The 25921-nt window shown below is 43.9% G+C and overlaps 2 protein-coding genes and 1 long non-coding RNA gene across 11 annotated transcripts in view; 2 read left to right on the forward strand and 1 right to left on the reverse strand.

Annotated features, from left to right (window-relative positions):
- LOC307224716 overlaps positions 1–25921 on the forward strand; it is a 47354-nt gene that overhangs the window by 8442 nt on the left and 12991 nt on the right. The window lies entirely within an intron of this gene.
- Positions 491–20658, forward strand: WFS1 (wolframin ER transmembrane glycoprotein). 6 transcript variants are annotated; one of them, XM_079991528.1, is made up of 8 exons: positions 491–647; positions 3838–3933; positions 11158–11240; positions 12620–12764; positions 14129–14299; positions 15186–15269; positions 17381–17526; positions 18290–20658. In XM_079991528.1, the coding sequence occupies exons 2-8, from the start codon at positions 3843–3845 to the stop codon at positions 20090–20092; spliced, it is 2523 nt and encodes an 840-aa protein (XP_079847654.1). In that variant the 5' UTR covers positions 491–647; positions 3838–3842; the 3' UTR covers positions 20093–20658. The 6 variants fall into 6 exon arrangements, with proteins under 6 accessions (XP_079847654.1, XP_079847657.1, XP_079847655.1 ...); XM_079991531.1 differs by having other exon boundaries at positions 518–647; positions 3841–3933; XM_079991529.1 differs by having other exon boundaries at positions 570–687.
- The window catches only part of PPP2R2C (protein phosphatase 2 regulatory subunit Bgamma), a 46278-nt gene continuing 41613 nt past the window's right edge, over positions 21257–25921 (reverse strand). For all 4 annotated transcript variants that reach the window (XM_079991678.1, XM_079991680.1, XM_079991677.1 and 1 more), the window contains 2 exons: positions 24244–24335; positions 21257–23816 (listed from right to left, as the gene is read on the reverse strand). In XM_079991678.1, coding sequence (XP_079847804.1) covers positions 23525–23816; positions 24244–24335 — 384 coding nt within the window. In that variant the 3' untranslated portion in view covers positions 21257–23524. The remainder of the gene's footprint in view (positions 23817–24243; positions 24336–25921) is intronic.

Consider the following 25921-nt stretch of genomic DNA (forward strand, 5'->3'; position numbering starts at 1 on the left):
AAACAGCCGCCCTGGACACAGATTTGACCTGTGCCTCCATGGACAGCTGGGAGTCCAAAATGACTCCCAGCCTGCGCACCTGATCCTTCAGGGGCACAGTTACCCCATTCAGGACCACACCTGCCTGCCTCCTGTCCCCCCAAAACAGTACTTCTGTCTTGTCAGAATTCAACCTCAATCTGTTAGCCGCCATCCCTCCTCCAACCGCCTCCAGACGGTAATGCAGCAGGGAAACCTCCCGGGGCAAGAGCCGGCCTGGCGCGCCGCCCTCGCCCTGGCGCCTGGCCGGCCTTTCCCGAGGGGCGGGCAGGAAGCAGCTGGGCAGCGGAGCTCCTCCCGGGCCGGACGGGGAGGCGCTGAGGCGGGTGGCCGGAGGGCTCGGCTGCCCCGACCCACCCAGTCGCCCCTTCCCGCTGGGCCTCGCGCGCCCCTCGCGGAAAGACTTCCTCGGGAGTAAGCCCCACCCGCCGCCGGAGGAGGAGGAGGAGGCGCTTGGCGACGAGGAGGCGGCCGCTGCTGCTTCTTCTCTTCGGGCGCGCTGCTCTTCGCTCCGGGAGCTGCTGCTCGGCGACCGGAGGAGCGAGGGCGCGTCGAGTGGAGGCCGGGCGCCCCGGGGCTGCTCCGAAGAGGCGGCTCTGCCGGGCGAGGTAACTCTTTGGCGTCGAGGAAAAAGGCTCGCCGCGTAATGTATGTCTCTTGCTCAGCATATTTGGGAGCTGAGCCTGGCGCTTCTCAAGCCACGCTGGCTGTATTTAGGAGGAGCCACACGAAAATAAATTCCCCGCGCGTCTTTTCGGGCGCCCTGCGCTCTCCATTTCCCCTCCCTCTCCCAGCGCAGAACCAGAAAGCGGACATTTCTTCCATCCCACCCTCGCCTTTTGTGGAAACCTCTCTTAGCGGGGTTGCTGTCTGAACAGACAACTGTTCCGATTTCATGTGGAACAATAACTTTCAAAATGTGCCTTTTCCAAAATCTTTGGCTCCGAGACGGTTAGTTCATTTGGGCATGCGGAGCGAGCTGCTTATTTCTTGGCGGCCGCGAGGGTGAGGAGATCAACGGGGAAACCTTCCTTTCCCCCATTTCAGCAGCGCCCACTTCTGGCATGGAGAATTTGCCCTTGTTTTGGAAACTCTTTGCAGAAGCCGCAAGCAGAAATGAGAGCTGCTGGCTGGAGCTCTGTCTCTGCGCCGCCTTTCTGCGCCGGCTCCGGGCGCAGTGAGCTGGCTCCGCGTCCTGCGAGAAATTCCAGAACTAAACCCGACAGCTGCAAAGGCGGCTTTTGTAGCTTCAGTATCAGCATGGAAAACTTGGAACAGTGTCCGCTGAACTGACCTTGCAAAAACAATTCTGCTTGTAACAACCTCATAATGTTCGATGGATATTCTGAAACTTGCATAGGCTTCATATTTTCGGATTTGTTATTTTATCGGGTGTTAATACTTGTCATCTGCTCTCTGCATTTGAGACTGGCTATCCTAGAGGGAAAGGGACGCAGGTGGCGCTGTGGGTTAAAGCCTCAGCGCCTAGGACTTGCCGATCGAAAGGTCGGCGGTTCGAATCCCTGCGGCGGGGTGCGCTCCCGCTGCTCGGTCCCAGCGCCTGCCAACCTAGCAGTTCGAAAGCACCTCCGGGTGCAAGTAGATAAATAGGGACCGCTTACCGGCGGGAAGGTAAACGGCGTTTCCGTGTGCGGCTCTGGCTCGCCAGAGCAGCGATGTCACGTTGGCCACGTGACCCGGAAGTGTCTCCGGACAGCGCTGGCCCCTGGCCTCTTAAGTGAGATGGGCGCACAACCCCAGAGTCTGTCAAGACTGGCCCGTACGGGCAGGGGTACCTTTACCTTTACCTTTATGCTAGAGGGAAAACTGGGTGTCAAATGAATTATTATGCCCCTGGGATAACCAGACTCCAGTTTTTGCCCATAGAATCTTGTAAACAAGACTCGTTCCCTCTAGTTGCCAACGTGAGTAGCTAAGTGCTGGCAGGATTGGAGCCAGATCTGGGTGACTGAGAAGCAAGAGGCAGGCTTGGGTGAATCTTGAGGTATGTGGAAGTATAAAACTTCTTTTTAAATCCCAAAGGGGCACCCCCACCCTAGAAAAATCCACTGACGACTGAGAATGCTTATGGTCTTCAGGGGCAACAAAATGTGTCATTTCTGTTGGGCAGGGGGCAGAAAAGGGAATTGCCCATTTTGAGCTCCTTATTGTATCCTGGATAGTACTATTATTGTAGTCTAGCTGGAATCCTGAGCAAGAACACTCCTGATAGGATACTGCAGCATTTTTCTGTAGGTCCCTCTTGTGTTCCATGATCATCTTAACTGGCAGTAGAGGTTAGTCAAGTATTTTTTAAAGCATCAATCTAATCAATATATAATATTGATTATATAAGCCACTAGAAGCAATACAATCATCAGATGGTTTGAGACTTGCAGTTAGCTAAATGCAACAAAATGTTTCAGTTTGGAGTGCATCTGCTCGGGGTTCTAGCTCCACACCTGGTGAACATGCTCAGTCCTATTGACTGCTTTTGTTGCTGTTTTCTCTATGGCCAAGACACATTTATGCCTGGCTCAGTTTCCCCACTAATGTTTATGGACATTTATTTCTCCCTGACATTATTTAAAAACAGCTTCTCATTGTGAACCAGGCAGCTCCCTCTCCAGACAATTGATATAGCTATGGTTCTCCATGCTCGCACTTCAACTGCTCCATTTCATTTCCCTCACTACCCAGTTTACAGGCTGCTGCTTCTGGAAACGATGCCTTATGAGGAACGGCTAAGGGAGCTGGGCATGTTTAGCCTGGAGAAGAGGAGGTTAAGGGGGGATATGATAGCCATGTTCAAATATATAAAAGGATGTCACATAGAGGAGGGAGAAAGGTTGTTTTCTGCTGCTCCAGAGAAGCGGACACGGAGCAATGGCTCCAAACTACAAGAAAGAAGATTCCACATTAGGAAACATTAGGAAGAACTTCCTGACAGTAAGAGCTGTTCGACAGTGGAATTTGCTGCCAAGGAGTGTGGTGGAGTCTCCTTCTTTGGAGGTCTTTAAGCAGAGGCTTGACAACCATATGTCAGGAGTGCTCTGATGGTGTTTCCTGCTTGGCAGGGGGTTGGACTTGATGGCCCTTGTGGTGTCTTCCAACTCTATGATTCTATGATTATTCTTCTTTGTTTTCAACCTTCCATGCCACTGATCTGTTATGGGGCTATTTGGGGGATTCCTCTGTTAGGTTCCCCTTCTTTTTTTATCCCCTGCACAAAATGTTCACTGCCTGTAGTGTATTTGGTCAAGCAGCTGACAGGCATGCGAAGCCTCATAAGGAGGAGAGGGTGACTCCTAATTTCCTCTTCTTGCATGCAGATCCTTGTAAACAGATATCCGGTGGGTCAAAATCTCTCTGTGTTAGAACTTATTACACCTCCTGATACGAGCAGCAGTCAATGTTATGAGCTTCTTGCCGAGTAAAAACATGTACCTTGAATGAGAGCTAATGCTTAGAAAGATGGTCTGGTGTAATATGACCCATATTTATTGAAGGCGAAGGGCAAGTTCAGGGCTCTTGTTTGAAGAAGAATTGAAGAAGTGGGGGGGGAAACAATTTCCAGCATGTTCCTATGCATGCTTCCTTGGCAAATTGGAATAGGATTGCCGCATTTCTCTATGAAATACATTTTGTAATTAGTTTGTTTTTCTCTTAAAAGATAAGCATTAGACCTTGATCATTTCCATATGCATTACTATATTTTTATTTTCATGGTTAAAAAATTAAAAAACAGCACACAATGGCTATAAACTTTCTCCAATCTCTGTTATTTCTAATCTGTAGCAGAAATGGATTCAAAACAAGATCCTGCTTCAGGCATCCATTACACTCAGCTTGGAAGATCCCAACTAAATGCAGCTGCTGGTGCTGAAGGCCAAGGTGAGGGAAACCAGAAACCTTGATCGTCTTCTGGAGATTTAGTTCTTGTCTACTTAGTTCCACCTCAATTTGCCAAACAGGCAGAAAGGGATTGTTGAGATGAACAGGACGCATGAAGTGTGAAATGGATTGTACTTGCTGTGAAATAGGGTTTTGTCACTTTCTCAAGTAGTAGTAAGATCATCCTTGCACTCCCAAGACAGCGAGTAGCCTGGGAGGAGTGTGGCCACAGGGTTGCTGGAGTATATTTGTAGTTCAGGAGCAACGTCCCTGCTTGGAAGGAGGAATGGCTGATGTGGGGCTTCCTTGCCCAGCCAAAACACCCAAAATGCCTTGGCCAAGCAGGAGCCAGCTGGACAGACCCTGCGCCACCGCTTTCCTGTGGCTGCCATGTGCACCTCAGCCTCATGGTGGCCAAACCAGCCTGGGGAGGGACAGGTTGACACAGGTTTGGGGTGGGCTACAAAGGCTAGTCAAAAATCTTGGACCTCATTAATATCATTGTTTCTCTTAATTATCCCCTCATAGTCTAATATCGAGGGTTTTTATCACGTTTCTTAGAATGGAAAAGTTGCTCTGAATTCGGGGTGTCAAGAGAGGCAGTGGACCACCCCCCCCAGAAGTATTCATGCTCAGATTCCACTCACCCAAATGTCTCTCCCTGCCCTACAGAGCAGCCTGGGTGGCATGTGGCAAGACTACTGCGGTTTTGCTGGTTCAAGTCCTGCTGAGGGAGACTGTACCCTTGGGGATCAGTATCTGGTCTGGTCATTCTAATCCAATAGCTGTGGGAAAAGGTGGCAAGCGTAGACCTGATCATCACAGGAGTCTCATTAAGGTTACTCTATTCTGAGATTGCTAAAATAATAAAATAATATTTAGCAAATGCCATTATTTAGTAAATATTTAATTACAGTGGTGCCCCGCAAGACGAATGCCTCGGAAGACGAAAAACTCGCTAGACGAAGGAGTTTTTCGTTTTCTTAGCCGCTTCGCAAGACGCATCTCCCTATGGGCTTGCTTCGCAAAACGAAGCTTGCCCTGCAAGCTCCAGGGATAGCGGGGAAGCGCAGCGCGTCTTCCCCGCTGTCCCCGGACCTCTTTTGAAGCAAGGGGTGGCGGGGAGAAGATCGCTTCTCCCCATTGCCAGCCCCGCAATCTCCGGGGACAGAGGGGAAGGCGCGCACCTTCCCCTCTGTCCCCGGACCTGGTAAAAGCAAGGGGCGGCAGGGAGAAGATTGCTTCCCCTCTGTCCCCGGAGATTGCGGGGCAGGCAACGGGGAGAAGCAATCTTCTCCCCGCCGCCCCTTGCTTTAAACAGGTCCGGGGACAGAGGGGAAGGCGCGCGGCGCTTCCCCTCTGCCCCCGGACGGTCTCCATAGGAACGCATTGATTGATTTTCAATGCATTCCTATGGGAAACCGTGCTTCGCAAGACGAAAAATTTGCAAGAAGAAAAAACTTGCGGAATGAATTAATTTCGTCTTGCGAGGCACCACTGTAGTCTGGTTTTTTTCTGGATGGCAACTGTTGAAAGCGTGGATCTTGGTCTAATCTACTCTTCAGTGTCCATCAATGCAGGCATTTGATGTGCTCATATAGTCTTCAAATTGTTTGAAAGTTTTGCTTGCATTGGGACTTGCTAGAAAGTGGATAACTTAAAATTACTAAAAACGCATCTGGAGCGGCACAGAAGGGTCCTGTCAGATTCAACCAGTTACCTGATCTGCACCATGAACGACACTGGGTTAATCTTTAGACTGTTTGCTAGGTTTCAACCAGAGATTTGGGAAAGAAAGTTAGTTGGATGTAGAGTTGCCTCCTGCCAGATGGTTTATTTGTGAAAGAAGGAAAGAGTGCACCTGTACAAGACAATGAAGATTGACTCGTTCCTGTATTGTTGTTGTTTACTTATACAGTGGTACCTCTAGTTACAGACTCGATCTGTTCCGGGTCGCCGTTCATGCCCCGAAAAGTCAGTAACTAGAGTGCCGCTTCTGTGCACACGCGTGGCAGAATAGAGAGCTTCTGCACACGCGTGCGGGGTGAAACCCGGAAGTATACACTTCCAGGTTTGCTGCATTTGCAAGCCGAAAAGACGCAAAATGAACCTAACGCAACACGAGGTATGACTGTATATTGATTAGGTGAATACATTGAAACAGGGCCTTGTCCTGGTTTCTGATCCATAATTGACTTCTGACTTCTGCTGAATGATTGAAACTAAGATCTTCACGTCAAATCTTACTATGGACTAACATGAACTTATCTCTACTCATAAACTCTTATTTTTAATACTGTAGCGAATTATTGTGTTATACATATCCTTATGAGTTTGAGTTTGTAATCCTTGATTGAGTTTGTAATCCTTGATTGAGTTTGTAATCCTTGTCAGAATACAAGGAATATAGTTTTTGTTACAATTGACTATTGATTTGTGAGTAGGGACCACTCCCACTATTGAAACTTATATTGGCCAGAGTTCTTGGTGTGCTTTTTTCTTGTATATTGATTAAGGCTGAAGATCTCTTTTCATGCTTAAAAATACTCTGTGTGTTGGATCCAGGGTTTCCCATCTGTAAACAAAATGCCTTCAGTTCATGCAAGGCCCCCAGATCCAGTGGGATTCCCTGCAGGGGGAGTGGAGGAAGTGATTTTGGCCACATTTCCCCTTTCCTGCCTGCCATCTTGCATCCCTTTGGAGCAGTTTTTCTTGGGGCTGCGGGGAGATGGATGAATTGCCTTCCCTCATCCTCCCTCCTCTGTGAACGGAATTGTGATGATTCCAAATCTGGATCAAACTCTATGTAAATAACTTTCATTGTTCTCTGAATAATTGGTGCCACATAAAAAAAATCAAATTATCCTTTGTAACATGTCTTTTTTATTTCATTCTTGTGAAGTGTCAAGTGATTTGGCCCTTTTATTCCTCCACCTACATATCTTAAATGTGCTTCTTATTACTGTCACTGAGGGCGTAGAAATGTCACCCCCTTGGCACTTAGTGTGCCTGATAGCTTTTAGTTGAGATGTGACTAACTCTCCAGTGATCACAGATGCTTGCGTAGCAATATCTCAGAATTCTTTCAGTGACTCTTGCTTCCGTGTAACACATTTAGAATGGGATTTTAAGGAGGATACTTTCCTCCTGGCACAAACATAACAAAATCCCATTCTGTAGTGGGATGGCATGTTTGTCATTGCTGTTGAAAACTGAATATAAGATGTTAATAATACTGTGTGGATTTCTCTCTTCGCTCTCAGTATTGCTGACCAGTAGATACATCTACTTTGCTTATTGAATCTTTAGTTAAGTAGCTTTCCTTTTTCTCATTTTCATAGTTACAGCAAAATCAGCTGCATTTCTTGTTTAGTCTAGTAAATAGCTAATCTCTTCATCATTTTTAGGGTGGAGAACACATTTATTGCATGTGCCGACTCCTACTTTGCAGAAGATTATTTATGTATTTGTTTATTTGAGGGATGCTGAAGGACATTGCCAAAAGCAGGTGGGATATGGAACCTGGCTCCAGAGACAAGGACACTTTTGGGGCAGTTTCCTACTTCCTGATTAGAGAGAGACCTGAAGGAGCTGAGCAACAAAAAACACTTTTTTTTTACCCCAGTGGGGATAAAATAATCATCATCATCATCACTTATTATTTATAGTCTGCCCATCTGGCTGGGTTTCCCCAGCCACTCTGGGCGGCTTCCAACAAAATATTAAAATAAAGTGGTCTGATAAACATTAAAAGCTTCCCTAAACAGGGCTTCTAAAAGTCTGGTAGTTGTTCTTCTCTTTGACATCTGGTGGGAGGGTGTTCCACAGGGCGGGTGCCACTACCGAGAAGGCCCTCTGCCTGGTTCCCTGTAACCTCACTTCTCGCAGTAAGGGAACCGCCAGAAGGCCCTCGCAGCTGGACCTCAGTGTCCGGGCAGAATGATGGGGGGGGGTGGAGCAACAACTCAGGGTTTTTTTTGAGTTTGAGCAAGTGGCTACTCTCCTCCCTCTAAGGCAGGCAGGGGCAAACTCAGCCCACCAGATGTTTTGGGACTACAATTCCCATCATCCCTGACCACTGGTCCTGTTACTAGGGATCATGGGAGTTGTTTAGGGAAGCTTTTAATGTTTGATGTATTACAGTATTTTAGTGTTTTTTTTTTGGAAGCCGCCCAGAGTGGCTGGGGAAGCCCAGCCAGATGGGTGGGGTATAAATAATATATTATTATTATTATTATTATTATTATTATTATTATTATTATTATTGTCCCAAAACAAGTTTTCCCATGCCTGCTCTAAGGGTATCTCTCATGCCCTGGATGGCCATGAAATTTTACAGTGTCTCCTGACGCCTGTTTGCTGGTGGTAACGGAGCATGACTCTCCTTCCACAGAACTGGCAGGCCCAAAAAGAATTTGAGGTAGTGTTGATATACCTTGCAAATGGTATATCTTTCAAGGGTCTTTGGGAGGGGGGGCTGAAGGAAGTAGCAGTGGAACCTTGCACCCTCTGTATTCTGTGGTGGCCAGGCATCTTGACCATGCATCTCAGGTCCGTGGTGTGTCTAATGTGGTCTTTAGCAGGTGCCCATCACACTAACCCTGTTAACATTTGTTTGGGTACGAGTTGCAGTGTAAGCACAGATAATTCTAATCAGGATTTATCAAAGCTGTTTGATCAGTGTAGTTTAAGAATGGAACGGGTCTTGATACATAGGATGTGGCCTGCTCCCTCCATGTGTAGCAGGATATTCATTCAGCCACAGAACTCGCTTCGAGGAGTATAAATAGACTCAGAGAAGCGAAGAGTCTGTCCTTGTTAGATGAAATATCTACCAGTAATTTGAAAGCAGAAGTTTCTATGTTAATTGCAAAGGGCTTGAAGGCCCGAATAGCCAGTGTGATGAAGGCATGTCTGCCACTAATAATGAAAGCTTTGCACCTACTTCCTTGCTGTAACGCCTGCTCTGCTGGAACCGAGGGATTTCCCTCCACTTTGTTGGTTGCTGCTGTTGGCGGCTGAGGAAATGCCCTCTTTCCAGCTGTTTCACCCCCTACTGTTTTTTCAAAAGCAGATTGATTTGCTTGGGAATTATAAACCACTGAGCCTTGGGCTTGCCGATCTGAAGGTTGGTGGTTCGAATCCCCGGGACGTGGTGAGCTCCCGTTGTTCGGTCCCTGCTCCTGCCAACCTAGCAGTTTGAAAGCATGTCAGAGTGCAAGTAGATAAATAGGTGGGAAAGTAAACGCCGTTTCCGTGCACTGCTCTGGTTTCGCCAGAAGTGGCTTAGTCCTGCTGACCACATGACCCGGAAAAACTGTCTGCGGACAAGTGTTGGCTCCCTCGGCCAGTAAAGTAAGATGAGCGCCGCAACCCCAGAGTCGTTCGCGACTGGACTTAACTGTCAGGGGTCCTTTACCTTTTTAATTAGATAATCTGTTTGAAAATAACTTCTGCATAAATATGTGCTAGTACTGCTTAGTTTTCGTGAAATTGTCAGAGCTGCTGCTAATAAGGGGACTAGCCATAGAATCAAGGGAGAAAAAGATGAGGATGTCTGATGGACTTGCTTCAGATTGAATGTGGAAGAAGAGTTTCTTCATCGTCCACTAAATTTCAGGAAGGTGTATTGCTTTTAAAGAGTTAAGAAGAAATACTGCTGCTGGTTTCTTTCCTTCCAAGAATTAAGAAGGTGACCTTTGTAAAGTATGTGCTTGTTTTGAAGACTGGCCGTGCATTTGCATGAGTCAGAGCTTTTTGAAAGGCCCATTTTCATGCTGAACATAAACTTATCATCCAAACAAAGATGAATTGCCTTCCAGAGGAGATGGAGGAAGAGAGAAAATGAAAATATACAAGCAGCTATGGTGGTCCTGAGACACAGTTTTTCAGCGCGTTGCACTGTTCTTACGAAAACAAACCATGGCGCTTTCTGGCCTAGAGAGGAAGTCGAAATCGTGACTCACTTGATGCTGTTCCAGTGTAGCAGAGCTAGTACTATATCCACAGATCCACACCATCGCTTTAAAGCACTTAGACCACTTTAACAGTCATGGGATCCTGGGGAGATTCTTAATGGTGCTGTCCACACACAGCTAAAATTCCCAGCACCGTTGACAAACTACAGCTTCCAGGATTCTGCATAAATCTTAAAGTGGCACAAGAGTATTTTAAATATGTCACAAGATATAGGACATAAATTTACAATTTGAGGATTGGGAAAAGTTGTGGAAGGTGGATTTGAAATTTGCAGATTGTTCTCTCTTGAAAGAAAACTATATGAAAATGATCTATAGATGGTATATCACACCAGTACAAATGGGGAAAATGTGCAATACCGGGTCAAATACATGTTGGAAATGGAAAGAAAAAGAAGGTACTTTGTACCATATGTGTTGGGAATTTAGAGAAGTTAAAAAATTTTGGGAGATGATACATAACAAATTGAAAATGTTTAAAATGGCATTTGTAAAGAAACCAGAAGCATTTTTGTTAGGGATTTTAGGAGGAAACCTGCCAAGAAAAACAAATAATCTATTTATGTATGCAACAATAGCGGCAAGAGTCTTGTTAGTACAAGGATGGAAGAATGAGGAAACCCGAACGAAGAACAATGGCAAGAAAAACCGATGAGTTATGCGGAGTTGGCAAAGTTGACATATAAATTACGTGAGAAGGACAATCGTGACTTCAAGGAAGAATGGGAACTTTTTACAAACTATCTAAAAAAACAACAAAATGATTTTGACTCCTTGGCAGGTTTTGAATAAACAACCACAAATTAATTAGTAGAATATATGACAGATAAGGCAAATATATGTACAATTTTTAACATGCAGAGAATAATACGTGCAAACAAATCAGATTGGGGAGTTGAGGGAAGTCTTTAGCGGGTGGGAGAGGGGGGAAGGGGGGGGAATAAAGGGGAGGGAAATGTAATTGGTTATTTTGATTAATAATTTGTTTTGTTAAAATTGTTGAATTTTATTTTTTTTAAAAAAGAGTATTTTAAATAAGTGGTGTGCCTGTGACCAAGATCCAGTTTGGGTTAACTAATTTATTACTAATGTCAGGCGCAGCATCATTGTTTGCAGCTGGAGATTTGACTTGCATTCCTGAAAAACTGAATTTCAAGCGTCAGTGAGTACATGATCTGCTCAAGCTGTGCAGGTGGCCCAGTGCTCCTTTAGTAAACGCAAGTCTTTTTTTGCCTGCCTTCTGTAGAGACTGTGATGGAGGAACCAGAGGAGCTCTTTGAAGAACTTCTGGAAAGAGCAAAAGCTGGGGAACCTAAAGCGCAGACAGAGGTAATTTTTCATGGTTGTCACTTTCCTGTATAGCTCTCTTTAAATAGTGCTGGATGCCATTTTTCTAATTATAGTTTAAAGTCTTACGCTGTAGTTGTAACTTCATAGGATTATAAATGGCGTTGTGCTGAATTTTCAGAGATTCCATTTTTACTACAGAAGCTTGCAATTTGGAAAGATGTGAAACACAGGAGGGAAAGCATCTATTCCAGCTGTGGGGTAACACCAGTCTTTTCCCCCACTGCCCAGGTGAGGGCTGACCAGGACATCATCCTGTCTTTGACTTAGAGCAACATATTTGGTCACTCTTACCCAGCTGTGTTACAGAAACACAGGAATAGATGTCAGCCGGGTTCGTTTTGAAAGGAATCCTTGGTTTGCTGGTACTTTTCTTTCAATATGAAGTATGTTATGGAATATGGCTGTTCGTAAGGAGAATCCTGATTTGGACGTAGAAGAGAATTGTAGGATCATAGAGTTGTAGAGGTGGAAGAAACCCTATTTAAATTAAAACAAAAAAAAAATAACTGTCAGAGCTGCCCCTAGGTCCCAGCTCACAGAGGACCAACGCCCGATCGTCGTTATGTACAAAAGTCTTTATTGAAGTTCAACTTCCATTCCAAAGCCGCAGCGCGCAGCCCTACGTCTTAAACCCTAGACCGGCGAAGTCCCGTCTGAATCTCCTCCCCTCTGACACCAGTTTAAGATCCTAGCCCGGCTCCACCTTTTCCGTTGTTCTCTCCTCCTCTGGGTCCTCCTGCCCGCCGGGGCTTTCCCCTTTCTGGACTCCTCTGACGCTGAGTCGGCTGACTCCTCCCCCTGTCTCCGGCGGGCTTTAGGACCCGGTTCCCAATCCTCATTCTCTGCTGTCCCGCGCTCCTGTACATTTGAACTTGCCTCTCGCGCCAACCCAGTGACCTTCCTCCTGACCGTCACACTGCTTCTGTCACTGCTTCCCTCTTCCGGGATACTGCCCGGATCTGACCTCCCCTCCGTTGTCTGGCTCTCCGATGGAGGCGTGGCCAGCCCTGACTTATCTTCACTCCCTGGTGTGGAATCCTCTGCCCTCGATACCTGGGACTCTTCCCCCCCACTATGCTCTGGTGGGGAAGCTGGTCCTGATTTCCAACTGCTACTCTGGGAGTCCCTGCTGGCCCCTTGCTCCTGGAGTGTCCCCCTTGGGAATCCCCTTGCCCTGGCCACTGGCGCCCCCTTCTGTGAATCTTCCGATTCGCTGGAGAGGCTCATGGAATCTCTCGGGCCACTGTCATCTTCTCCTACGCTGCCCTCAGATTCTTCCCCTTCGCTCTCCATCTCCCCTCTTCCCTGTGCTTCTGCTCCTGAACCCCTGACAATATCTTTTTTCTATGTTTGTATAGGTGGGGAAGCATTACCTGAAGCTTGCAGAAGACCAGGATGAGGAGCTGAACAGTTGCAGTGGGGTGGAGTGGTTGATCCTTGCTGCCAAGCAGGGACGAAGGGAAGCTGTTAAACTGCTGAGGAGATGTTTAGCGGAAAGAAGAGGTATACATCCCTCCTGGTCCTTGACAATTAACACCTCCATTGTGAATTTCAAGAGACTTCTGTTGAGCTTCCTCAAGGATAAGCATGTTAGAAAAATCTCAAGATTTATTTTTATTCTATTTATTTTTATTATAATATTTATCCCGTGTGCTACGATCCTCCTTGCTAGGTGGAATCTACACACAGATTTTAAAAATGCTGTGAAAATGCTTTTTAAAAAAAACGTTTTGTGAAATATATTGAATTTGCCATAGCTCACCATTGCCATCTAATGTCACATTTGTATATTGCACTTTACAACACACTTAAAACGTTTTATTTGCAGCTGTATAGCCGAGTCCCTAGTCCCTGTTTAGCGGTCTAGCAGCTTTGTTTTGAACTTGTTGGAACATGTGGGTTTTCATCAAAGGCAAAACCCAGCAAGAATGCACTACAGCCATCTGAGCCTGCAAATTACTAGACAGAGTTTGAGTATCTGAGGTTATGCAGTCTTTGTTCAGGAAAGCCCACAGTTAGTATATTAGCCTTGGCTAACAAAGGGCAATCCATAACACTGAAGCCACTTGATCCTTTAGCAACAGTTATAGATCCATGAGCTTTCCCAAGCTGCACATCCCATGGTTATGGTGGGAGTGAAGCGATTTGCACAAGTCATTGAACAACATATTCCTGAATAGACGAACCACCCTCCATCAGCACCCTTTTGGCCTTCCTCTAGTCCAGGGGGAAATGTGTGTGGCTGGTGGCTTGGTTGGCTACATTTATGTTCTTTGTGCGCAGCCATTAACAAGGGGAAGACGAGATTCTTCTATTCCAAGAATCTGCAGTTTTGTATACACTTTTAAAGGCCAGATGAGCAGTATGCAGAGGAATACTTAGTATTTACCAACAGAAAGGAAATAATTAGGTTTTTTCTTAATGGCATAAGGTTGGAGAAGGGTTTTTGGTCTTGGCTACAATGAGAACCAGAAAGTGCATGTGATTTTTGCAGTTCCATTTGCCTAGCTCTCATGATCAGACTTGGCATCAACCCCATGTCATGAAAAGGCAAAATTCACTTCTCTACTCACCAACAAAACTCTTTTGGGTATGTAATTCATTAAGAAGAGTCTTTGTTCCAAAGGGTATGTAGAAATGCCTTCTGTAAAATACAGTGTGAATTAAGGAGTTGCCTACTTACTTTAGCTATATAAGATGTGAATTTAGAGTCTATGCGAGTAACCTAACTCTGGTTTGAAATGTGAGTTAGTTTTTGCAAGCACTTTGATATCTTTTTAAGTGACAAATTATTAAAAGGTGTCAACTCTTCCCTCAGCCTAGAAGGTGGGATAATCGTACCCAATTCATTTTTTTCTTTACTTGAGGCATCACTTCAGAGAATGAACAAGAAGTGAAGAAATTATCATCAGAGACTGATTTAGAAAGAGCCGTGAGAAAGGCTGCGTTAGTCATGTACTGGAAACTAAACCCAAAGAAGAAAAAACAGTTGGCTGTTTCAGAACTATTAGAAAACGTTGGCCAAGTTGACAGTGAAGGTTTGTATCCAGTATAATATAAAAGATGTACTGAACATGAATAATTCTTCCAAAATTAGAATGGTGTAATTAAACCTTTGCTGTAGGGAAAATTGCTTAAGAGAAAAAAAATGTTGCAGTGATAGTCATAGGTATAATTTCATTAAAACATGCAAGTGGAAGGGCACATGAACTCCACTGCGCTTTCTGAGAATGCAAAGTGTCTGGAAACAATAGTACCTTATCTATTCTGGCCATAAGAAACAGTCTTTAAACTGAGCAAGACCATGATCCATCTAGCCTAGTATTTTTGCCCCTGTCTGGCAGACTCCTCCAGATTCTCAAGAAGAGACAGCTCCTTCCCAGTCCTATTTCCCAAGGACTGGAGATGCTCAGGAATCATAAGAATGAATTGATTGATCTGTTAGGTAAATTACATATTCTTTTTCATTAATTGGGATATTAAAAAAACCACACTTTTATTTTTAACCCAAACCCTTATAAAACTGCAGGTAGCATGCTTAGGCACAGTATTTTATTTCTGATGTCTTACTGTAATATAAAGTGGCCCTCAAAGTTTAAGTGACAGTCTTTAGTTTTTCACACTATCTTCGCTCTCTGATTTCTCAAAAATTGCTCCTTCCTATGGCAAATAGGTTTCCATTTATACAAGAGGCATTTTGGATAATTAATCAACTTTACATTCTAATCCATTGAAAGCTGTTGATTGAATCCCTGTAGAATCAGCCTTTACATTGCTTTTTTAAAACATGGGGGCTACAGCTATTTTGAAAGAGCAGATTGCTATGTTACACAATTGACTGGTGCAGTATGTATATCTTTTGGGTGAGTTTCTCTTTCTTTGAATTTTCCCACTGATGCTGTGTGAAATACCTTGAACAAACAGGTGGTGAGGAACAGACTGGTGGCCCAGTTCCAAAAGCTGTACAGAAGCAAAGAAGGATGCTGGAACGGCTGGTGAGCAGCGAATGTAAGGAAGCATTTCTTCTGTTAAAATTGGATCTTATACACGGTTCAGGCTAATTCTTTTATAAGTTACCTTGTGAGAAAGATGTTGGAGATCATGTCCTCAGAATGTTTTCAGTTGGGCTCAGGATGCGGTTTTCTAACGGTTGCCCTTCAGTGTCCTGCTGCGCTGCTCCAAATTGTTTTCCTTCACGTTTGAGTCTTTTCCCATAAAGAGCCAGCAATGTTCAGTGGGTGGGGTGGGGGGACTTTGTTGGGGGAATTGGTGCACGGTTGCTGGGTGACCTTTGACCATTCACACTCTCATCATCATCATCATCATCATTGCATTGGCATGGCATCATTCACAAAGGGAAGAAAAAGAAAAGCAACAATAACCACCAAAACCATAAAAAACACCACACACTGCAAATACAATAAAGCACGATCACGTCTCCTAGAAGTTATTTGTTGCATACGATAGAATAGCAGGGGGATCTCAGGTAGAATATGCCAGCTTAAATGCTCGAATCACCTCCACCATAACCTTACCTCTCAGGGTTCTTATGGGGGAAACCTCAGATGCTTTGCTTCTTGAAGGAAGGGCAGAAGGGAGAGGGGGCCTTGTGCCCATGCATTGAGGCATAGAATGGGCAAATAGCTTAAATTTTGAGTATCTGAATTGGCCTGCCACTCAGGGGGTTGCTAAAGCAGGGTAAGGTAAAGGTAAAGGTACCCCTGCCCGTACGGGCCAGTCTTGACAGACTCTGGGGTTGTGCGCCCATCTCACTTAAGAGGCCAGGGGCCAGCGCTGTCCGGAGACACTTCCGGGTTACGTGGCCAGCGTGACATCGCTGCTCTGGCCAGAGCCAGAGCCAGAGCCAGAGCCGCACACGGAAACGCCGTTTACCTTCCCGCTGGTAAGCGGTCCCTATTTATCTACTTGCACCCGGAGGTGCTTTCGAACTGCTAGGTTGGCAGGCGCTGGGACCGAGCAGCGGGAGCGCACCCCGCCGCAGGGATTCGAACCGCCGACCTTTCGATCGGCAAGTCCTAGGCGCTGAGGCTTTAACCCACAGCGCCACCTGCGTCCCAGGGTAGATCATGTTCATTGAGCAGTGCAAGGTGCCCTTTTCCAGCCGTTTAAGGGTTTGTATAATCATCGGGGCCCACCAATAGGATCCTTAAGCCTCTGGGAAAGGGCCACCTTCCCCCCCCCACACACACCTTAAAGGGGGAGATGAACCTTTTCTCTTAGCCTTTTTTATTCCAAGTGTCAAGACAGCTGTTGCTCAATATTTTCCACCATAACTGTTAAGTTTGAAGTTACAATTCTTTTTCTTTTTTCATAAAGTCATTATTCTTAAACTTAGTTTTATAGATTCTCCCAATTTGCCTGACAAGAAAGGCATAATTACTAGTCTGGAACTTCCTTGGATTATCACTTGGATCCTAAATGTAAACAACAAGAAAAAAAACAGACAAGAGCTAAAAAGACTAGGATCCTGTTTATTTCACAGGATGTTTGAAGGGCTAGTTCATTCAAAGTTCCTGAAATCCACTTTTTAAAAATAAAGGCATAGCAGTATTTTAATTATCTGTTTGGAACTTGGGAGTCACGGGCTCATCTTCATTTAGTTTAGTCATTGGCCATGATGACTGGGACTTATGGAAGCTGGAGTCCAAGATCTGGAGGACCACAGCTTCCCCATCTTTGGTTGATGAGATCAGCAGTTCAGGCCCATCGTTCATGATTTGCATTTACTGGTGTATGTGAGACTGGCTGGCTTTGCAGAGTTTCATTTTGCTCTTCATCCTTCGATCGCCATGATAATTCTGAATATTTTCTAGAATTTTATTTCCTCCACAGACCCCTGAGGCAGTCATACAGTTGAATAGGCTTAAAGCTGCATAGTTAAGGACATAATAATCTTGAACTCATGACTTAAATGGGAGAGTCAAAAGGAAGAGAGTTTTGCCACGTTTAAAATGTTGATATCGGAACCAACTTTAAATCTAGTCTTGTTGGTTTATATGTGTTGTCACTGCTTAATAATCCACCGTTAACCATTTTATCTCAAGAAAAATAAAAAAATAAAATGTTTTAGTAATGCATTTTGCGTTTACGACTTTCAGCTAAGAATTATATTGCCTTGGATGACTTTGTTGAAATTACCAAAAAATATGCAAAAGGCATCATCCCAACCAACCTTCTGGTGCAGGATGATGATGATGATGAACTGGCAGGAAAGAGTCCAGAAGACCTTCCTCTTCGACTCAAGGTGAAATTTTGTTTAAGAATAAGTGAGGAGGGCCAAGGTTCTAAAGTGTGAGAATTGAATGTAGCCTCATTTTTTCCTTTCCTTTAAATTGTGCGCTCTCTCTCTCTCTCTCTGTGTGTGTGTGTGTGTGTGTGTGTGTGTACATCCTTCCTCAATCACAACTCTCATTGCAGGATACTCATTGTAAGAGGCTTTAGCAGGTCCATTTCCACACTCTTCATTCTCCTTTTTCTACTGGCAGCCAAAATTCTGTGTCTCATCTGTTTCCGACTATAGACTTAATTGATAAACTCATATAATCTGCCTGGTTTCTTTACACTCTCTCTCTCTTTCTCTATATAGACTCTCTACCACCTGGTCCTTGTCAGGCATTTGGGGGTTGGGTTTTTAAAAATTCCTTTAATTTGCAAACCTCTTCATATTGGGGAGCCCCCCCTTCCCCAGTGTGTAGAACCCAGGTTGCCTCTGCAAAAATATATATTTTTAAAAGGACTCATTTCACTTCCATCTCGTATGTACTTGGATCACCTGAGTTCACCATTTCAATGGGATGAAATGGTGACAGGTTTTGTAATGTCTGTGGGCACTAGTTGAGAGCCCAACACAATGGCTATCACAATCAGCTTGTTCGTTAAAAAGAAGAAGATGCTTCTGAAACAGCTGATCAGGTTTGGCTTGATTGTCCATTCTGTCCAGGGGACGTGGGGTGATACGTGATGCTACAAAAGAGTTGTTGCGTGAACTGCATTTTCTTTCTTTCCAGGTGATAAAGTTTCCACTTCATGCCATTATGGAAATCAAAGAGCACCTTATAGATCTTGCATCTAAAGCAGGAATGCATTGGCTGTCCACTATTATCCCAACACACCACATCAATGCTCTCATATTCTTCTTCATCATCAGTAACCTCACCATTGACTTCTTTGCATTTTTTATCCCACTAGTTATCTTCTATCTGTCCTTCATTTCCATGGTGATTTGCACCCTGAAAGTCTTTCAAGATAGCAAAGCTTGGGAAAACTTCCGCACCCTCACTGACTTGCTCCTTCGCTTTGAACCCAACCTAGATGTCGAGGAAGCGGAAGTGAATTTTGGCTGGAACCACTTAGAGCCCTACCTGTACTTCCTCCTCTCGGTGTTCTTTGTCATTTTCTCCTTCCCTGTAGCTAGTAAGGACTGGATCCCCTGCTCAGAGTTGGCCACTATCTCTGTTTTCTTCATGGTGACAAGTTACATGAGTTTGGGCACAAGCGCCGAGCCCTACACACGAAGAGCGTTACTCACGGAGGTCGCAGCAGGTTCCCTCTCCTTATTGCCGGTTATACCTGTTCATTTGGGCCATTTGAAGCTCTTGGGGAAAACCTTTTACAGCATTCCTGTTGGCCACTTCTTTGTCCTGAATGTGAGCGTTCCTTGCCTTCTGTTTTTGTATTTGTTTTATCTCTTCTTCAGAATGGCACAGATGAGGAATTTCAAAGGCACCTATTGCTACCTGGTTCCTTATTTAGTGTGCTTCATGTGGTGTGAACTGTCAGTGGTGATTTTGAAAGAATCCTCTGGCATTGGGCTAATTCGTGCCTCCGTTGGCTACTTCCTTTTCCTCTTTGCCCTTCCTGTTCTCATGGTAGGCGTTGCACTGATGTGCCTCGTCCACTTCATAAAATGGTTCATAACATTAGAGCTCATGAAGATTGTGGTAACTCTTCTGTTATGTGCTGTTCCGTTGCTTTTCCGATGGTGGACAAAGGCCAGCATCTCTCTGGTTGAAATTGTGAAATCCCTAACAAAGAGTTCTATAGTTAAGCTTATTTTGGTGTGGATTACTGCCATAGTGTTGTTCTGTTGGTTTTATGTGTACCGCTCAGAGGGGATGAAGGTGTATAACTCTACCTTGACGTGGAATCAGTATGGGTTCTTGTGTGGTCCCCGGGCTTGGAAGGAAACTAACATGGCGCGCACCCAAATCTTATGTAGTCATCTGGAGGGCCATAGAGTGACTTGGACGGGAAGGTTCAAATACGTGAGAGTTACTGACATCGACAATAGTGCAGAATCAGCAGTAAACATGCTTCCTTTTTTCATTGGTGACTGGTTGAGATGCTTGTACGGTGAAACATATCCAGCATGTGATCCCCAGAATGTAACCCTGGAAGAGGAGGAACTCTGTCGTCTAAAGTATCTGACGAAACACGACTGCCACATGAAAAGGTTTGACCGCTATAAATTTGAAATAACGGTAGGCATGCCTTTCAATGGAAGCAAGGTTATGGAAGAGGACGATGTAACCAAAGATATTGTGCTGAAGGCAAGCAACGAGTTTAAGAAAGTGTTACTGAACTTGAGGCAAGGAAGTGTCATTGAGTTCAGTACCATCCTGGAAGGCCGTCTTGGCAGCAAATGGCCTGTATTTGAGCTAAAAGCCATTTCTTGCTTAAATTGCATGTCTAAACTTTCTCCTGCAGGAAGGCATGTGAAACTAGAGCATGACTGGCGAAGCACTGTCCAGAAAGCTCTCAGATTTGCCTTTGATTTTTTCTTCTCCCCATTTTTGTCAGTTGCATGCTGAATTTTAATTGTCATATCTGCACAACCAAAGATTTGGCTTAAAAACAAGTTATAAAAATGTTTCAAAGGAATGAAATTAATTTTGAGTACAATGCACAATGCCATCTTAGTAATTTCTGTGCTGGACATGTCTATATGTGAAAAACATTATTTGCCTATTAAAAGCATGAACAGTGTTTCCTACACGAGCTGATTTTTAACATCAGGCAGAGATATTAAAAGCACTTTATTTAGATAATTCACTCTTCCACTCTCCTATACTTAAAGCTGACTTCATGGGTGACAACTGTTTAGTGCCAGTTATGTAGTGATTCATACAAAAATATTAACACTGCTATGAGATAGAAATTGTGTATTCGGTGTTGGAGAATGACAGACTTAAATCAGTCATCAGTTTTGCTGAAAGTATTCTTGAACAGAAAAGAAAAGTGTGTAATCATAGTGGAAAGTCTGAATGGCTAATGTGTCGGAATCTGCACTGAAGGTGGAAATGGACATCTGGCTAATGGTCTGTATATATGAATACAAACACAAAATTAAACAAGGATTCAAAATCTGCATTGTAAAGATTTGTAGTCTTATTGTATACGCTTTTGTCTCACACACCTACCGTTCTAGATTTTACACCACTTTTCACTTAATAAACGCAGTAGCCCAGACTATGTTCAATAATGGACCACTATAGAGGCCTGCACCCCTCCCTCCTTATTGCCTTCAAGTATGAAATAATGGGTACTTCCCTCCTGCTCTGTGTGAACTTCTTGAATATGCCAAAAGGAAATCCACAATTAGAGGGCAACTCCACAGATTTGGATAGCAGTATGGCCACGCCCAGCATTTTAAATTGTGCTTCAAGAACTATGGCGCCCGTCCTTTACTCAAATCATTTCTGCTGCCACTTTCCAAGTAAAGGATTGGATGGGGTGTTCTTTCGGCCGGTGGGGACAGATGAGAGGAAGCTGGTGGAGAGCATAATCATTAAATTTGGAAGTGTCTTGCGTGTGTGAGTGCAACTTCTTTGCTCCTCACATACTTCTGAATAGAATGGGGTTGATCTTGTTGTTAAATGTACATTTCAAGTGCTTTGAGAACAATAATTGAATCAAAGGTGCAATTATTTGATTTAAAGGAGCAACTGCTGGAGTAGAATTAAGCACAGCTCAGCTTTTTAAAGAAAGTGTTTATTGAAAAAGCCAGTATCAACATATTTATATATATGTTCCAACAACAGCTAATTTGTGCAACACAAGAATACAGCCATGAAGCTTTCCAACTAACTGGATTTACCAACTGTATCATTATTTACCTTCTTAACTTCAAAACCAAAGCAAAAAGATCTTCTTCATGGATTTGGAATGAGTGACATTCATTGCTTACATTCACAAAATTAGATTATAATGGTGATATCGGAGACCCAGATAGATCACTACTGTCTTGAGTTTAGTTCCTCCTTTTTAACGGAAAACTTTGTATTAATGTGGCCTGAAAACCCATTTTATGTAGTTAGAAAGATATTATATAATCCCTGCATAAACCAGTTCGGTAGTTGATGAATAAGATAATAGAATTGAAACTGGGGGAAAGAGTGTGAAGAACAATTGCATCATTGGTTACTGCCAGACAGTGCCCCCGCCACCCCCCCAAAATACAATTTTTAGACATAAAATTCCAGTGTGCAGTTATCATTTTTTAAATTACTCTGATTAATGAATAAAGCCAAAAGGGTTTTTTTTTTTGTTTTGTTAAAAAAAGAAAAATTGTTATTTGGCTTTAACAAGAATTCTATACAGTATTCATATTCCTAAAAGTTTTTACAAGAAGACTGGATTGTTCAAATTTCAATTAGAATACAGCGTACGTAAATACTGCCAGCGTCTGGTAGAGTATGCAGTAGCTTTATAAACAAACATTCATTCTCAGGTAAAATTACTGTATACATTTCATACTGTATGTGGATTATTGGAGTTGATGCTTCTGTACACAATGTCCAGCATCAAGAAAATGGCAGGTGTCCTTCATTTCATGTAGTGTTAACAAAGCTTCTGATTAAAATCATGGTGTCACAGAATCCGTTTGGATTCACTTTTCCCCCCTTCTCTTTCCCCGCCCCCCTCCAAATCAAAGTGCAGAGGCATGCAAGTTTCTTTATGACGCCCTCCTCTCATTTATCGAAAGGTCTATGCAGAATAGTGCAAAATTAATTAACAGCAGAGGGATCTTGAGAAAGGCAGCCTGGCCAGTTAGGTGATTGTGCTTTCCTCCATTTCAGTCAGGCCAAGAAATAACTTGGAGATGGTTGACATGAGACAACTCACTCTTGCAGATTTCATTGAGCATGCTGCAGGTTTTATTTAAATCTCCACATTTCGTGTCCAAGGGGCTAGCATTGCCAACTCAGTGAGTTCTGGTCGGAAGAGCCGAGTTCTGACGGAAGAGTGATTTAAACGGCTGCGTTGTGACATTAATTGGGACAGTCATTTATTCGTTTTGTGTATCCTGAGGTGAGCTAGTGCCTGTCCCCCTGGCCCTTTTACTTTCTGAACTTGCAGATGTAACAATGGCAGATATTTTGAAAAGTCATTAGATAGCTGTTTTGAAAAGTCATTAGATAGACATCATATTCTACCCACCTTACTCAAATTGAGTGGAAAATAGATCTTAAAGAATAATTGCCAGTCCCTCCATCAACCTACTCTGGTATTGCATAGTGGGGGAGAGCTGCGGATTGAAAGAGTCATGCAGCACTTTTGCTTGACAGGCTGCAGGTGGTCCTCTGCTTTGTGTGTGTCCTTAATGGCCCCACCCCCTTAGCTGATACCTTATGATAGGGCCAACCATGCGGTCCTTAGTCTAAAAGCCTTCTAATCTACCTTTGATCTCCGCCACATCTCTTTCTGCTTGCATATGTGCTGTTAGCTGCCCTGGCCCAAGCAGTGGCTTCTTGCAAGGTTTCCTTATGCCCCAGATTCTGGCTTAAGGCATCTTTGGGGCCATTTCTGTGCTTCAGTAATTCCTTGCTCTTGGAACTACGACTGTGTTAGTGGGCTTAAACCCCTCCCCCACAAGGGGGATATCCTTAAAAAAAATCACGGAGGACCTTGAACTACGTAGGTGTCTGATTCTTGTGGGCAGTCTTTTAGAAACAATATAAAATAATTAGTGATGAGTGGAACACAGGGCCCTTCTTAACAGAATTGATTTTGAAACATATCTGCAGCAATTGCAATAAATTAAAACATTTGAGTGGTTGTCTCAAGGGGTGGTAGGGGTAGTTAAAAGGGCAAATCCATCTCCATCACACCTGCAGACACTTAATGGGGAGTAAGACCCATTGAATTGAGTGATGTTTGCCTTCAAGTAAAAGGATTAGCATCACATCTCAAACAGCGACCACACCTGTCACCTCTTGGGCGGCTGTTTACAAAGAGGAATCCTAGTGCATTTCAGAGTTCATTTTGTCCTGAAATATGTACAGATTGTTTGTAGCCGCGATAGCAATGATGTTCTCTGTTGGGTGCCATGCCGTGTGCAGTATCTTCTTGGTAAAGTCCAAGCTGTCAACACTGATGTCGTCTTTCCTCCTCTTGCCTCCGACACACACCCGCCGAGGTTTGAGAATTGCTCGGGGTTTGCTACTCTCTCGGGAGGCCTCCAACGTAACATCTCGCTTAGTGTTCCGGTCAAACATTCGGAAGAAATTGTTATATGCTCCTGTCATTATGACACTGCAGAGGAAGGAAAATGGGAAACGTCACGAACGAAGAGCACAACGCAGGAGCCATTGAAATCAGTGTTGGAATTATTCTTAAGATCATTTGAGGATGGCTTTCATTATTTTAACCATGTTTGTTGCCCTAAGTTCCTTTGAGAGGCAGGGTGGGGGATATAAAATCAATAACTATATGAATAGATAATATGTGGAGTTTTCTTGCTTCCCAGCGCCACTCTGCTTGCCCCCCCCCCCACTGAAGGGAGCAGCAATATATTTCAGACTTTCCAAACATCTCTTAGAGCAAGAAATATTCCTTTTTATAATTTAGTACATCAGAGAAGCCTTTCCCCTAGGCATCAGCTATAATGGCGTTCTTGACTGGCTCCTCTCATCTTATCAAAGTAGCATTGTATGGTAAACAAGACAGTTGGCTATATTACCTGTCAGATCCATTCCACGCACATTCAAACTTGTCAAAGATGCAATCATTTTCATAAAGGGAACACAGCTTGCTTCTAAGGTAGTCATGAACCTGTTTAGTGAGCAAAAAGCAGCTTTTATTTCAAGGTTAGACCTTCTATTTTCCCATTTGCCCTCAAAGAACACCACTGCCAACAGCTCTTGGTGGAATCAGCTTTTTAAATGTTGCTGGTAAACAAGCATTCATAATAAAATTAAGAGAACAGAACATCTTTCTTGAAGTAACTTTATTGATGGATCATGTTAAGAGATCCAGACATATCTCTCAACCTGCTTTGGCCCCACTATTAGGAATTACATATGCTTTCATTCAGCTTGGTCTTCCAGGCTGGCTGCAGCCCTGAACTGGAGCATTCTTCGGGCCTGGGGATTAACTGCATAAGAACGTTTGTTGCAAGTCCCATTTGTAAATAAATAGTGAACGTGAAGAAGACTCTCCCTTACCTACAGTGATCCTCTGACACTTTAAAAAAAATATTATTTTGAGCACAACTGAGCCAAAGTCAATCCCACTGAGTTAGATGGGACAAAATTATATATGTGATTAAGCACTTTGGGGTGTGATCCTATTCTTGTCTGCTCAGAAGAAGGGCCCATTGAGTTCAGTGGGGCTTGCTCCCAGGCAATTGATAGGAATATCTTAGTTTTAAAGACTGAGCTTATTTCTGTTTTGAAGCAATGGCCCTAGCAGCAAACCTGACATTGCTGATTAATTTATTTTGTTTAAGTTCCTAGTTGTGCTATTGCTAATTCCAAACGAGCTTTTCTCTTCAACATTTAAAATGAATTTCTTTTAAAAACAACGAGGGCACATTTTGGATAATTTTTAAAGACTCTTCATAGATTTACAGACCTAAATTAATATTATAATCTTTGAACCAACTTTCCATTATTTGAGGAAAATGTGCACATAACTTAAACCAGTGCTACATAAAAAAGCCAGAACCTGTATCTTTTCTGAACTATATTTAATTTATTTGAGATGTGACACTAGTTTCCCTGAAAGAGACTTCTGTAGTAAGCTGAATTGCCATCCCTGCTTCAGAAGTGAAATTAGAAGAAGCCTGTGCTCAGTTTCAATGTAATGGCACAACCCTATACTCCTGTTAGGTGGGCTTTACTCCTAGGAAAGTGGCTACAGGATTTCAGCCCAAATTCCTAGGGAAAGGGGCAATGTGAAGTGCAGCTTCCACTGCAGTTTGCTGGTGCTTATCTCAATAGCCATGTTCTCCCACACAAAACACTCGCAATAGCAGCTCTCTCGGCTTGTCTGCACTTCCACTTGTCGCATGCCTAGAAAGCAGTTTTCCATTTGCCCTGCTGCTTTCCCTGAGAAAACCTGCTCTTTACTGCTGAATCAGAACAAACATTAATCTGCAGGAAACCCAACGGATGTTTGTTCCACTTCAGCAGTAAAGAGCAGGTTTCCTCCAAGGGGAAGTGGTAGGACAAGCAAAAGTGTGGATGAGCCCAAAGCCCCTATTGCTTGCATGGTTCTCAAAGAGTTTCTATATATTTCAAGCTCTACTGGCATTTTTCCAGGCTTGGCTTAACAGACGAGAGGAGACTGAAGTAAGTTAGCATCCCTGGGAGCTGAAAGACATCACAGGTGCAGTTTAAACAACAACAGCAACAAAG

The sequence above is a fragment of the Podarcis cretensis genome (assembly GCF_951804945.1).
Source record: "Podarcis cretensis genome assembly, chromosome: 9".
Classification (NCBI taxonomy): Eukaryota; Metazoa; Chordata; class Lepidosauria; order Squamata; family Lacertidae; genus Podarcis; species Podarcis cretensis.

What these genes read in the sequence shown, in the direction of transcription:
- WFS1 (XM_079991527.1), top strand. Translation starts at nt 2,312, where the DNA reads ATGATCATCTTAACTGGCAGTAGAG. An exon ending in CATCTTAACTGGCAGTAGAG is followed by an intron (nt 2,337 to 3,837) that starts GTTAGTCAAGTA and finishes TCTAATCTGTAG; the next exon opens with CAGAAATGGATTCAAAACAA. An exon ending in ACCTTCCTCTTCGACTCAAG is followed by an intron (nt 17,527 to 18,289) that starts GTGAAATTTTGT and finishes CTTTCTTTCCAG; the next exon opens with GTGATAAAGTTTCCACTTCA.